Raw genomic sequence first — 15249 nt, 5'->3', positions numbered from 1 at the left:
TTTCTCTTAGACCTCTTTATATATGTGATTATAGGTTGTCTTTATTTTATAGAATAGATTTAACTTGAGTTATGGTGATAGAATAAGGTTTAATTTTAAAAAAAATATTTAGTGGTTATAATTATTATAGTATAGTATAGTTTTATGATACTAGTAGCCTTGTTTGTGGTTAAATGGGTGATTGTGTAAGAATAAATTAATTATGGTATTATTAAAAATTGTTATGGATCGAGTCTACATATGTAGTGCACCAAAAAAATTTTTTTAGATTATTTAAATTTTGTGCTTTATTTGATTTAAATGTTAAGTGTGATGAATTGTTTTATTTAAGTGTTGTTATTTTATTTAATTGTTTATTTGTTTTATTTGATTGTTTGTTATTTTATTTAATTGTTAGAAATGTTTTGGTTAATTAATTTAATAAGTGATTAATTGTGTAACATGTTATCTTACTATTAGTGTTACATTTTATTTAAGTGTGACAAATGAGGTATTTATGTGAGCTATGGTGGAATGAACTAAGGTGCATGATAGATAGTAATGCACCCTAGTAATTTAGTGTGTGCTAGTGCATGGTAGCATGGTGCACATGTGTAGATTTTCTACACATTTTAGGTTTCCTTATTTTAGATTTAATTGAGTAATTTATTTATAAAAAAAAAAAGAAAAAAAAGAAAAGGGAAATGAGGAGTGGGCGTGTGACCTAGTGGGAATGGAATATTTCCTTAAAATGGTAAAAAAAATAAAGACTTGAAGACCATGATCATTTGGGGATAGGCATGATCATATCTTATCCCTTTGTATCTTTTTGAAATAAAGAAAAATCAAGGAAAATAAAAGAGAAATGGAAACTTACCTTAATATTGTTTGGGGAGACTTTATGAGAGGATTTGTGATAAAGGGGCTAAGAAAGGAGAGAAGAGCCATTGCTCTTGTGTGTGTGTGTGGCTGCCGTGACCTAGAGAGAGAGAGAGAGAGAGAGAGTGGCGTGTAGAGAGAGAGAGAGAGAGAGGAAGAAAGAAAGAAAGGAAGAAGGAAGAAGAAAGTGAAGAGGAACCCCCCTAGAGTATGTCTTCTTGTTTTCTCTTTTACATAATCTTTTTATTTGATAATATGATTTTGATTGTGTTATTTTCTTGTGTGTGTTTGGGTCTTTCCTTCTCTTCATGGTGGCTTTCCCATAAAAACCCTAGGCTTGAACAAGGGTGTGGAGTTTGTGGTATTGATCTTTTGTGTTCTTGATTCTACAATCAAGAGAGGTAATGGTCTTTTCCTTAGCCTTATATTGTTTTTGGTGGGTTGTATATGAGGTTTTGCTAATGGAGCTAATGGTTGATTTTGGGTAGGATTGATGTATAGGATTTGGATTTTTGTGAGGGCATGATTTGTGTTTAAGGGTTGTGATGTTGATTTTGCTATGCATAAAAAAATTGTTATAATCTATGAACACTTGTAAGGTGATTTCGGCCTAGGTACACCCAAGGGTGTTCTTGATATGTTGTGTGATTTACAATATGTTTGATCCATGTTTTAGGATCTATGATATATGGGTAAGAGAATAAGTGGTAATCTTGATATTTTGATCATGAAATCTTGTTAGATGCATGGTATATTTTGAATGATTAAATTATAAGATGCATGAAAATGATGATAGAAATATGCTAGGTTAATAAAAGGCATATGTGAATATGGTGCTTATAAATTTACTATATGCTATTTTTATTGTTAATGTTTTGTTGGTTTTCATAGAATTGCAACAAATGATTTTAAAAGGATTCATGTGATTATGTTAGTGGAATCATGCATATTATAAGAGCATAATGAGATTATAGGCATGAATGATTTTATGTAATTTTTGAGACAAAAGTTGAGTTTTACAAAGAATTAAGCTTGCTGTTTTTTTTCAAATAATTGGGTAAAAGTTGATAAAAAGATGAGTTGCATGCATAAATAATGTTCTTGATGAATATGTTAATTTTTATGAAATTTAAAAGAGGATTTTAAGTCTCATGTTATAATATTTTACTCAATTAACTTCCTACAGAATTTTTATTGAATTTTGAGAAAAAAATGAGTTTATAAATTGAATATGGTGATTTTAATGATAAAAAAATGGTTGCTGGAATTTTGTAATAAAATGTGAAGTAAGTTTCACTAAAAATGAATTTGATTAATTTTTTGGAATAAATTATTTTTCCTAAGTTATGGTAATATTGAAAAATGATATTTTAATGGTATGAATGCATATTTTGATAAATAATGATTTTTCTTTATTTTGATTGAGAAAAATATTTAAACTCTATTTATTTGTGATTTTTGAATAAAATAAATAGTGGCTAAAAGTTTGTTTTAAAAAGGTTAACAATTATTATTAAATTGTCACATATGAGTTTTTACTACTTAAAAACTAAGTCTTCAATAAATTAAATTAAAATGTATTTTTCCACACTTAAAATATATTTTTCACATCATTTTTTGTAAAACAATAATAAAATATATTTTTCTAAAGAAACATGTTAAAATAGGTATTTTAATTAAATCCAAGCTTGTTGGTTAATTCTTGGTAAATTAATATTTATTTAATGAAAATGTCACATATTTTATTTTGAGCTAAAATAAAATAAAGTTTTGAGAAATTTAATCAACTTAGAAATTTTAAGAAAGCATGTAATATGTCTATTGATTTTCAAACAATAAAAGCAAGAAATGTAGAATTATCGTTTTTGAAAACGTCTTTATTACGCAACGTTCCCACGTATGCATGTCACATGCAAATCAACTTTTACGTCCAAAATCATGATTATTATGCAACTATGTAATTTTTATAAAGCAATCATGTTAGTAAAATGGGTAGAACGAGCATTATTCTTTTGGTGATAATTGCATGTTTTAGTGTAACTGTATTCATGAGTGCATGGCCCATGCACACATGAGTTGTATGGAAGGGCAAAATAGTAATTTTATGAACCTAAGAAACGTTATTTTGATTATGATATAGGCTCGTTGAAAAGATTGTGAAATTCTTAGCTTGGACCTGAGGTAAGGAAGTTAGATAGATTTTATGATTTTATGCTATGAATGGTAAGACTGTTATATGAATGAACTGTTATGAAATTATGAATGTCTTAATGTGATGATCTGTTGAATGTGATATGTGTATGGATGTTAGATACATCAAACAGAATGTGATGTTAGATACATCAAACAGATTTCGATGTCAGATACATCGTACGAGTTACTAAGGACATTGAGACGTGACTCCTAGGGCGGACGCGCCGAGGTTATTCAAGGACCAGTGATCTCCTGTTTACCTCATAGGGTGAGATGGACAACTAGCGTTCCATGCTCATCATGTATGCTGTATGATTTTGATATGATGATATGTCACATTTATGTTATGATATGTTGATATGTCACATCTATGTTATGATATGTTGATATGTCACATTTATGTTATGATATGATGATATGTCACATTTATGTTATGATATGTTGATATGTCACACTTATGTTATGATATGTTGATATGTCACATTTATGTTATGATATGTTGATATGTCATATTTATGTTATGATATGATGAAATGTTACGATTATGTTATGCTATACCATGATGTGTTAGGTGAACGTTAGTGTTTGGTTGTTTGTTGTTTTCTTACTTGCTTATTTGCTTGTACTTCCTTACTGGGCTTTTAGCTCACCCCCTTACTTTCCTTCCAGGTAGCAAATAGGATTTCTCTATGGCACGCGTGGTGACGTGAGGAGTTCTTCATCATGGGGTGTATGGCGTGGGGTAATCCTATGGACGATAAAACGATCGACGTAGAACGCCATTTAAATTATGTTTTGTTTTAAGGGACTTTTCCTAAATTATCAGTGGGACTCTATTATTTAACTTAATTGGTTTTCTTTGAACTTTGCATAAAAACCTATGTTTTATTTTAAACTTATGGCGCCAACTTGGATGATTTTAAATAAGTCCCCTGAGACTTTAATAATGGATGGTATTCTTTTATAAGCTATGTTATGCGAATATTTTGTAAGTATTAGTCTAGGGCGTTCTTTACAACATAAATCCCTAAAGCCCAATAAGATTTTGGGCTTAGTAAATTCAAAATCAGCCTAGAGAATTAGAATTTGTTATTTTATGGTTAGTCAAGATATTTGTGGATTAGGTTGTTATTTAGATAATTAAATAGAGTTTTCGTAACTTTAGAGTACTGTAACTTTCGACCTATTTTTGACCTAGTTATATTATGGTATTTGTAAAGAACGCCCTAGACTAATACTTACAAAACATTCGCATAACAAAGCTTATAAAAGAATACCGTCCATTATTAAAGTCTCAGGGGGACTTATTTAAAATCATGCAAGTTGGCGCCATAAGTTTAAAATAAAACATAGGTTTTTATGCAAAGTTCAAGAAACCAAATAATTTAAATAACAGAGTCCCACTGATAATTTTAGGAAAGTCTCTTAAAAACAAATTATAATTTAAATGGCGTTCTACATTGATCGTTTTATCGTCCATAGGATTGCCCCATGCCATACACCCCATGATGAAGAACTCCTCACGTCACCACGCGTGCCATAGAGAAATCCTATTTGCTACCTGGAAGGAAAGTAAGGGGGTGAGCTAAAAGCCCAGTAAGGAAGTACAAGCAAATAAGCAAGTAAGAAAACAACAAACAACCAAACACTAACGTTCATCTAAAAACATCATGGTATATCATAACATAATCGTAACATTTCATCATATCATAACATAAATGTGACATATCAACATATCATAACATAAATGTGACATATCAACATATCATAACATAAATGTGACATATCATCATATCATAACATAATTGTGACATATCAACATATCATAACATAAATGTGACTTATCATCATATCACAATCATACAGCATACATGATGAGCATGGAACGCTAGTTGTCCATGTCACCCTATGAGGTAAACAGGAGATCACAGGTCCTTGAATAACCTCGGCGCGTCCGCCCTAGGAGTCACGTCTCAATGTCCTTAGTAACTCGTTCGATGTATCTGACATCGAAATCTGTTTGATGTATCTAACTTCGCATTCTGTTTGATGTATCCAACATCCATACACATATCACATTCAACAGATCATCATATTAAGGCATTCATAATTTCATAACAGTTCATTCATATAACAGCCTTACCATTCATAGCATAAAATCATAAAATCATAAAATCTATCTAACTTCCTTACCTCAGGTCCAAGCTAAGAATTTCACAATCTTTTCAACGAGCCTATATCATAATCAAAATAACGTTTCTTAGGTTCATAAAATTACTATTTTGCCCTTCCATACAACTCATGTGTGCATGGGCCATGCACTCATGATAACAGTTACACTAAAACATGCAATTATCGCCAAAAGAATAATGCCCGTTCTACCCATTTTACTAACATGATTGCTTTATAAAAATTACATAGTTGAATAATAATCATGATTCTGGACGTAAAAGTTTATTTGCATGTAACATGCATACGTGGGAATGTTGCGTAATAAAGACGTTTTCAAAAACGATAATTCTACATTTCTTGCTTTTATTGTTTGAAAATCAATAGCCATATTACATGCTTTATTTTTCTTTAAAATTCCTAAGTTGATTAAATTTCTCAAAAATTTATTTTATTTTAGCTCAAAATAAAATATGTGACATTTTCATTAAATAAATATTAATTTACCAAGAATTAACCAACAAGCTTGGATTTAATTAAAATACCTATTTTAACATGTTTCTTTAGAAAAATATATTTTATTATTGTGTTACAAAAATGATGTGAAAAATATATTTTAAGTGTGGAAAAATACATTTTGATTTAATTTATTTAAGACTTAGTTTTTAAGTAGTAAAAACTCATATGTGACAATTTAATAACAATTGTTAACCTTTTTAAAACAAACTTTCAGCCACTATTTATTTTATTCAAAAATCACAAATAAATAGAGTCTAAATATTTTTCTCAATCAAAATAAAGAAAAATCATTATTTATCAAAATATGCATTCATACCATTAAAATATCATTTTTCAATATTACCATAACTTAGGAAAAATAATTTATTCCAAAAATTAATCAAATTCATTTTTAGTGAAACTTACTTCATATTTTATTACAAAATTTCAGCAACCATTTTTTTATCATTAAAATCACCATATTCAATTTTATAAACTCATTTTTTTCTCAAAATTCAATAAAAATTCTGTAGGAAATTAATTGGGTAAAATATCATAACATGAGACTTAAAATCCTCTTTTAATTTCATAAAAATTAACACATTCATCAAGAACATTATTTATGCATGCAACTCATCTTTTTTTATCAACTTTTACCCAATTATTTTGAAAAAAACAGCAAGCTTAATTCTTTGTAAAACTCAACTTTTGTCTTAAAAATTACATAAAATCATTCATGCCTAAAATCTCATTATGCTCTTATAATATGCATGATTCTAATATCACTAACATATTCACATGAATCCTTTAAAAACCATTTGTTGCAATTCCATGAAAACCAACAAAACACTATCAATGAAATAACATATAGTAATTTATAAGCACCATATTCACATATGTCTTATATTAACCTAACATGTTTCTATCATTATTTTCATGCATCTTATAATTTAATCATTCAAAGTATAACATGCATCTAACAAAATTTCATGATCAACATATCAAGATTACCACTTATTCTCTTACCCATATATCATAGGTCCTAAAACATGGATCAAATATATTGTAAATCACACAACATATCAAGAACACTCTTGGGTGTACCTAGGCCGAAATCACCATACAAGTATTCATAGATTATTACAATTTTTTTATGCATAGCCAAATCAACATCACAACCCTTAAACACAAATCATACTCTCACAAAATCCAAATCCTATACATCAATCCTACCAAAATCAACCATTAGCACCATTAGCAAAACCTCATATACAACCCACCAAAAACAATATAAGGCTAAGGAAAAGACCATTACCTCTCTTGATTGTAAAAATCAAGAACACAAAAGATCAATACCCCAAACTCCACACCCTTGTTCAAGCCTAGGGTTTTTATGGGAAAACCACCATGAGGAGGAGGAAGAACCCAAACACGGACAAGAAAATAACACAAATCAAAATCATATTATCAAAAAAAAGATTATGCAAAGAGAAAAACAAGAAGACATACTCTAGGGGGTTCCTCTTCACTTTCTCCTTCCTTCTTCCTTTCTTTCTTTCTTCCTCTCTCTCTCTCTCTCTCTCTAGGTCACGGCAGCCACACACACACACAAGAGAAATGGATCTTCTCTCCTTTCATAGCCCCTTTATCACAAATCCCCCCATAAAGTCTCCCCAAAGACAATAAGGTAAGTTTCCATTTCTCTTTTATTTTTCTTAATTTCTCTTTATTTCAAAAAGATACAAAGGAATAAAATGTGATCATGCCTATCCCCAAATGATCATGGTCTTCAATTTTTTATTTTTACCGTCTTAAGGAAAGTATTCCTTTCCCACTAGGTCACACGCCCAACTCCTTGTTTCCCTCTTCTTTTTTTTTTTTTTTTTTATAAATAAATTACCCAAATAAATCTAAAATAAGGAAACATAAAATGTGTAGAAAATCTACACATGTGCACCATGCTACCATGCACTAGCACACACTAAATCACTAGGGTGCATTACTATCTATCATGCACCTTAGTGCATTCCCCCATAGCTCACATAATTACCTCATTTGTCACACTTAAATAAAATGTAACACTAATAGTAAAATAACATGTTACACAATTATTCACTTATTAAATTAATTAACCAAAACATTTCTAACAATTAAATAAAATAACAAACAATCAAATAAAACAAATAAACAATTAAATAAAATAACAACACTTAAATAAAACAATTCATCACACTTAACATTTAAATCAAATAAAGCACAAAATTTAAATAATCTAAAAAAAAAAATTTTGGTGCACTACAGTATTAGAAAAATATTATTTCTAGAAAGTTGTAGATAATTGAATTAGCTTTCTAACGATATAAATATTGTTTAAATCAGACTCCTACAACTTTAATTATGTTGATTTTACTATAAGTGAGTCCTGAGTTACGAGATTTAGGTAGTTAGAGGTTGAGATATTTTTCCTAGGTAGTTTGATGTTAGATTATTCCTCAATTATTTAATAAAAATATTAATCAGATAATGTAGAGATATTTTCCATAGAAGTTAGGATTCTATTTTATTTAAATTTGGATTATAGTTAGATTGAAATTAGGATTTTTGAGAGCCTATAAATAGAGCTATTCCTACTCATTTTTTTTCATTCACTCTTGTTTATCTTGAGACCCTCATGCACACTCTCTCTCTCCCTGACTAAGGCTATCTTTCTTATTGTCAAAACCCTACAAGCAAACATTTAAGGATCTAGGGTTTTCTTCAAGATCAAGTTTGAGGTATAAGTTAAGTTTTGTTTGTGTTTGAGTTTTAGATTTATTAGTTTATGTTTTAATAATGGTATCATGTTTATGAAACAGGGTTCTAAGCGGGATTAACATATAAAGAACTCAAGTATACTTTTTGTGCACCACACTCAAGGTAAGGAAAATTAGGTAGTTTAATCTATGACCTAGTTTATGTTTTGTATGACCTAACATTTCAGGTACCATAAAGGGGTAAGTGTGGCTGGACCTAAGGTGTCCAATGATGTATGACGGACTTATGTCTAGTAGGCTTAGTTGCCAAACTTTTATGACGGGCTTATGTCCAGGGCTTAATTGCCACCCCTGTATAAGCACTTATCTTTTTATTATATCTGTCTTGTTATTATGACTGATGGTCTATGATTATGACCTAGTACCTATGACCTATGGTTATTATTATGACCTATGACTTATGACTATGAACTATGATTTATGATTATGACTTAGGCTATGTTATGACCTATGGTTTTATGCCATTGTATGATTAGTATAAATAAGTTTTGTTATGATTATATAACTGGCTCTTATTTGTTTCTTGGGTTGTCTTGATTTGTTATTTTTTTTGTGTTTATGACTAATGTTATGATTGCAAGATAAAATTTATGATGTAGATCTGTGTGTGATCTTTGGTATGATGGTGATATAGGATAGATTATGACCTTGATTTCTATTATGATTCTAGTATTGCATGTGTATTATTTGTTATAAGTTTATGATTAATTTATGTATGAACTGGTGTGAATTTTCCTTACTGGGATTAAAAGCTCATTCCTTTCTTTTATTTTTGCAGAATAAGTTAACCTTAGATGACCGGTGGCGAGCGGATTTCCAATAGCAAGACTGGATTGAATATGTGAGGGTCATATAGCCACGTGTTATTTTCTTGTGAAATTATGAACTTTATGATTAAATGTTGCCTAGTTTTATTTTTATTTTATTGTAAAGACTATTATTTATTTATTTAAACCTGGGTTATCTTTATTTTAAATTATCAATAAAGAAGGCAACAATTTTACGATTTATTATGTTTATTTTTCAACATCTTAATTTCTATAATTATAGTCAATATTTAGGTTGTTACACTATAACACTTGGCTTATTACAACATGTCAAAACATAGCACTTTCATTTCCATAGCACAATATTTCTTGTAATCATACAAGTCTTACCATGTCATAGCATAAACATAGAAAATTCTATCAAACTTCCTTACCTCAAGTCCGAGCAAAGAAAAATGAGAAAATGTCACAAAGATTCTATAATCATAACCAAATGCATAACCAAAATGAGAATCACGTAAGAATGCTCATGCCCATCATACATAGCCCACATGTGCATGGGTCATGCACACGCGACACAACTTGCACTACAATTGCAATCATATAATAATTTCACATAAAATCATAAAAGAATAATGCTAATTCTACCTATTAATCGTTAATGGTTACAAAGTAAAAGTCATGTGTTTGAACAATAGGCATATATTTGAACATAAAAATGCATTTGCGTACGTGGGAGTGTTCTTAATATTTAACGTTTTAAAACAATACTTTTTTACTTGTTTTATCTCATTGCTCTTTAAGAATTTCAGCAAGCCAAATTCTTTACCACTAAATTATTTCTTTAATCACACATTTGTTATTTAAAACTTTATTACTGAATATTTACTTTATAAAATAATTCATTTAGCCTTTTTAATTTCTCATAAAATAATAATATCATTTATTATTTAAATAGCATTTTAAAGGTTGTGACAAAATTTGTGGTAACTTAAAATGACTAAATGAATTTCTTGCTTTCTCTTAGAAAATAATTTTATTTATTTAAAACAAAACTGCATGTTTATAAATGTGAAAATACATAAATAAAGTATGAAAAAATTACATTTTCATATATAAAATTTAAGACTTAATTTATTGGAGTGTAGGACTTACTTATCTTATATAAAATATCATTTTTTTTCTTAATGAACAAAATTCCAACAAGCTAATTTATTTGATTAAATCATAAAATTGGATTTAAACCATATTCCTTTTCACAAAATTAAAAAAAAAACTGCATATATACTTAAGTGTGAAAATACATATTTAAATTATAAAAATATCACATTTATCATATACATACTTATAATTTAGTTTATTTGATGCACTAGTTTTATTTATTTCATTTAAAAAGACTTTTCTTACTATTAACTAAAAATGTCAGCAACTATTTTTATTAAACTACAATCACACACTTTTATTTAAAACTTTATTTTCTTTTATATAATATATATAATATGCATGTATTTAATTTGATAAAAAGACCGTTAACATGTGAAATAATATGTCTTTTGTTTACATAAAATTAAACACCACTTTGAGGCATCATATGTGTATTCTAAAAATATTTATTTACCATTACCATCCAAAGACAATAAAATCAGCAAGCATAAATAAAATAAAAATACAATTTTAATCATGTTTTAAATATAACACCTAACATGTTCCTACCATTCAAGTTTTTTTTTTTCCAAAATGCAAAACTATCCAAACATCAAGAACCTAACATTTATACACACAAAATCAAATTAACATATTTAAAGGAACTTATACTCATTTAAAATCTTAAAAATAACCTAACATGTTTCTAAAATCACAAGTGACATAAAAATCATAAAATTGAATCAAGCATGCTATACATATCTCCCCTAGGCCGAAACCCTCATAGCATGTGTTCAAATCTTTAATGTTTCCAAAACTCAAGAAAATCCTAGCATATTTCTAAGAACACAAGTTCCATCATGACATACAAACCAAATATGAACCTATCATGCAAAAAGTTCCTTAGGTTACCAAAAGCATAAGCACAACACATATGACTCAACACCCACTTCCATAAAATCATATGCCCACTTCCATAAGCATGTTTGTCAACCAAAAGACTCAACACCCAGAATCCCAAAACATGCATTAGGCCGACCATACACCATCCAAAATCTTCATCTCATGATCATGTCTCCTTTCATTAACAATCATCAAAACATATAAGAACCAAAATACAACCAAACCCACAACAAGGCTAAAAATTCATATCAATCAATAAATCAAACAAAAGAAACATGGACTAGAATCAACATCACAACAATATCAAAAGCAAGCTAAATTCACTACCTCTTTGATAGAAATTAACCCCACAAAGTTGGTTCTCCCTTTTTGGCACCTATGATTTATGAATCCCACAAGAACAAGAGAAGAGAAATCATTACTAAATTTGAGAAGGAGAACTATTTTTCAAAGAATCAAAACACAATGAAAAAAAAACCATTACCTACGACCCTTGAGCCTAGCTTTCTTCCTTCTTCTTCTTCCTCGATCTCTCTCTCTTTCTCTCTTTCTTTCTTGTTTTCTCTCTTTCTCTCTCTAGCTTCTCACGCAACCTCTCTATTTCTTTCTCTCTCTTCCTAATCGATGGCACCAAGAGCCGAAAATGAGCTCTTTTCTTTCTTTCCTTCCTTTTATTTAATTCTAGTGAAAATAACCTAGTCTAATGGAAATGGGAAAGTTTCCCAAACCTAATCCTTTTCCTTCATTTGTTTTATTTGATTTTCTTAAATTAAGGAATTTACACATAAATTGAAAGAAGAAAATCCTCATCTTTCCCAATTTTTCTAGCAATCATCAATTTTATTTAATTGATTTGAAAAATAAATGTGAATAAAACCCTTCACTTTCCCACTCCATTGTTGTCCACCACTCTCCCTTTTCCTCTTTTCTTTTTTTAAAAAAAAATTCTTAATCAAATAAAATAAAAGGAAATAATGTGTAGGGAAAACTATTGCATGCTCACCATGCAACCATGCACATACACACACCCAATTGCTCATGTGCATCACTACTTACCATGCACCTTGGTGCATACAATCAAAACTCACTTACTTACAAATTAAATTAATTAAAATAAACAAATAACAAAATAAATCCACATAATTCACACAAACAATTAAATAATAAGTTTCTAACACTTAACAATTGATAATAAAACAAAGCACTAAATTTATAAAATAAATAAAAATTTGGTGCGCTACAATAACAATTATCAAAAGATCTATATCCTTTCAACATACTCATACCATTTTGATCAACAACATTGCAATCATCACGAGAAAAGTTTACTATGAAGTATTGGTCACAAATTTGACTTATGCTAATTAAATTAACTTTAAGTCCTTCAACAAGTAAAACATTTTTCAATTTTGGCAACCCATCAAGATTTAGGGTACTTTTTGCAACAATGTTCCATGTCATACAATCACCAAAAGTTACAACACCACATTTCAAAGATTTGAAATTGGTGAGTATATTTGCATCACCTATCATATGTCTAGAATGTCCACTATCAAAATACCAAGAATTAGAAGCACGAGTTTTATGACAAGTAAACGCAGCAAGACACTTTAATTCATTTTTCTTTACCCAAATCTTTTTGGGTGGTTTTCCCACAGCCTGTGTTTTTTTTACAATAATGATTGAGATAATTATACTTGAAAAAAATTCATCATAGTAAAACACTGATGTCGAATGTGCCCTTTTACATCGCAAAAATGACCAGTTGGAACAAAGTATCCAGTTTTTCTTTTTTGTAAAAATATGGTCTATTTATCAGAAGTTTAAACAGACTATACATTTGTAGCATTAGCTACCTGGGATGTACCTACATAAACGTCAGTGGTTGAACCAGTAGTAAAAATTCCAAATTTAATAAATATAGTTTTGCTTTTAGATTTGGACCCATCTGATCCTAATCCACAAAAGTTACCTACCTTTTGTCCTGCACATATTACATCAACCAAAATCCTAGAATTTGGATTAAGAATTTTCACACCTTTAACCATGAGGTTAATTTCTTTTAATAATCGCTTAATTTCAGAGTCTTTGGCAATAACATCATTTTCAAGATTTTTCACAATATTGTCAAGTTTATCATTCATTTTCTTTAAAGATTTGTCATTACTTGCCATTAAGCGATTATTAGAACATACATTTAACCATTGATCGTACATGTCTTTGTACGACTCTTTCAAAAAATCCTCATCCAGATCGTATTCATTGGATTCACATTCAGAATTTTTCTCTTCCTGAACAATATGTTTTAGACAAACAAACTCAACCTTTGAATTTTGGGTTAATCCAGAAACAACAAAAGTTAAGGCATTGTTTGAGTTATCTTCTTCATCGCTACTTTCAGAGTCCTGATCACTCCAAGTAGCTACCATTACCTTTTTATTTTTCTTTAGCATATTGGCACATTCAGATTGAATATGACCAAATCATTCACATTCCCTGCATTGCACACCTCTCTTATAGTTATTATCAAAAGGTTTAGAGAAGTTGTTACTTTTGGAAGATTTGAATATAGGTTTCTTGTTTCCAATCTTTTTCATGTATTTTTTAAAATTGTTGGTCAACAAGGCCATCTTATCTTCATAAACATCATCATCCGAGTTTTTCTCCTTTAATATTTTAAGAGCAATTGATTTCTCTTTAAGAGCATATGGTTTCTCCTTTTGACGAATTTGTTGATTGAGTTCAAAAGTTCGAAGAGAACCCATCAACTCCTCTGCTTTCATTGTATCAAGATCTTTTGCCTCCTCAATCACCGTGAGCTTAGTTTGAAACCTGTCAAGAAGAACTCTAACAATTTTTCGAACTAACACACTATTTTCTAATTTTTCACCCAAGGAAAAATATTCATTAGCAATATCAAATAATCTTTCATAGAATTCGGTCAGAGACTTAGTTTCAGTCATTCTAAGATTTTCAAATCTTGTAGTTAACATCACAAGCCTAGAGTGCTTGACATCAACAATTCCTTCAAATTGAGTTTGAAGAATTTTTCAAGCCTATTTGGTAGACTCACACGAAGAAATTAATTTTATATAACATTCACCAACACCATTAAAGATAGCATGCAAGACTTTGTTATTGTAACTAGACAATTCATCTTCAGCTTCAGTCTAGTTGAGTTCAGATTTTACCTTTGTTAGATCACGAGACTCAGTAGGTGGTGTCAAATCTGTTAAGATTGATCTCCATGCCTTTTCATATAGTGATTTGATGATAGCTTTCATTCTAACTTTCCAATAAGGATAGTTAGAGTCATTCAACAATGGATGATGTGTTATAGAACCACTTTTTGCAAAGAAAGACATTTCACAAGGCACAGAACAAACAGAAAAATACAAGATCACACTAAGAATTTAGTGACCCGTTCTAATACCAAATGATATTCTGTATTTTATGATTACCAAGAGAATAGAGTAAAAAAACTTAATTAAATGTGGAATACTAATTAAGTTGTTTAAACCGATTCTAAAGTTGTTATCACAACTGCTCTGAATGTTAAGACATAAATAGAAAAACAAGTAAAAATCAACACACGAAATTTTTTACGTGGTTCAGAAATCCTTTCAGATAACCTACATCCACTGGGCCATGCTCAGAGAATAAACCAATTAGTAAAGAAATAATGTGTACAAAAGCATTGACTTAAACAACATAAGACTCCCTCTTAAACTATTGTCACAATCTTATTGTACTCTTCTCCACGAATCTGGTTTTGATGAAACGCTAATTCTATTTAAATCCCTTCAAAGAATAGTGAGTGCTCTCTTCCTCCTGAAGTGAGACTTTGATGAAATCTTCTCTCAAAGACACTTTTTTATAAGGAACAAGATAAATATATGTACAAG

At 29.5% G+C, this 15249-nt stretch overlaps 1 protein-coding gene and 1 long non-coding RNA gene across 3 annotated transcripts; one reads left to right on the top strand and one right to left on the bottom strand.

Moving 5' to 3' along the window:
- The first annotated feature begins 346 nt into the window (after positions 1 to 346).
- LOC133828928 (uncharacterized) lies at positions 347 to 3821 on the top strand. 2 transcript variants are annotated; one of them, XR_009891393.1, is made up of 3 exons: positions 347 to 1066; positions 1194 to 1259; positions 3721 to 3821. It is a non-coding gene; the product is annotated as an uncharacterized LOC133828928 (long non-coding RNA). The 2 variants fall into 2 exon arrangements; XR_009891392.1 differs by lacking the exon at positions 3721 to 3821 and adding an exon at positions 2999 to 3042.
- A 7649-nt stretch (positions 3822 to 11470) lies between these two features.
- On the bottom strand, positions 11471 to 14709 carry LOC133832082 (uncharacterized). Its single transcript, XM_062262469.1, has 6 exons — positions 14536 to 14709; positions 13852 to 14352; positions 13321 to 13749; positions 12631 to 13003; positions 11691 to 11784; positions 11471 to 11579 (listed from the first exon to the last, which is right to left on the bottom strand). The coding sequence occupies exons 1-6, from the start codon at positions 14707 to 14709 to the stop codon at positions 11471 to 11473; spliced, it is 1680 nt and encodes a 559-aa protein (XP_062118453.1).
- Positions 14710 to 15249: the final 540 nt, after the last annotated feature.

The sequence above is a fragment of the Humulus lupulus genome, chromosome 4 (assembly GCF_963169125.1).
Source record: "Humulus lupulus chromosome 4, drHumLupu1.1, whole genome shotgun sequence".
In the NCBI taxonomy this organism is placed as follows: domain Eukaryota; kingdom Viridiplantae; phylum Streptophyta; class Magnoliopsida; order Rosales; family Cannabaceae; genus Humulus; species Humulus lupulus.
This window is presented reverse-complemented; position numbering and strand designations above follow the sequence as displayed.

What these genes read in the sequence shown, in the direction of transcription:
- LOC133832082 (XM_062262469.1), bottom strand. Translation starts at nt 14,709, where the DNA reads ATGTCTTTCTTTGCAAAAAGTGGTTCTATAACACATCATCCATTGTTG. An exon ending in AGTCTCGTGATCTAACAAAG is followed by an intron (nt 14,353 to 14,535) that starts GTAAAATCTGAA and finishes GTTGATGTCAAG; the next exon opens with CACTCTAGGCTTGTGATGTT. An exon ending in CAATGTTGTTGATCAAAATG is followed by an intron (nt 11,785 to 12,630) that starts GTATGAGTATGT and finishes TTTGAAAAATAG; the next exon opens with TTCTCCTTCTCAAATTTAGT.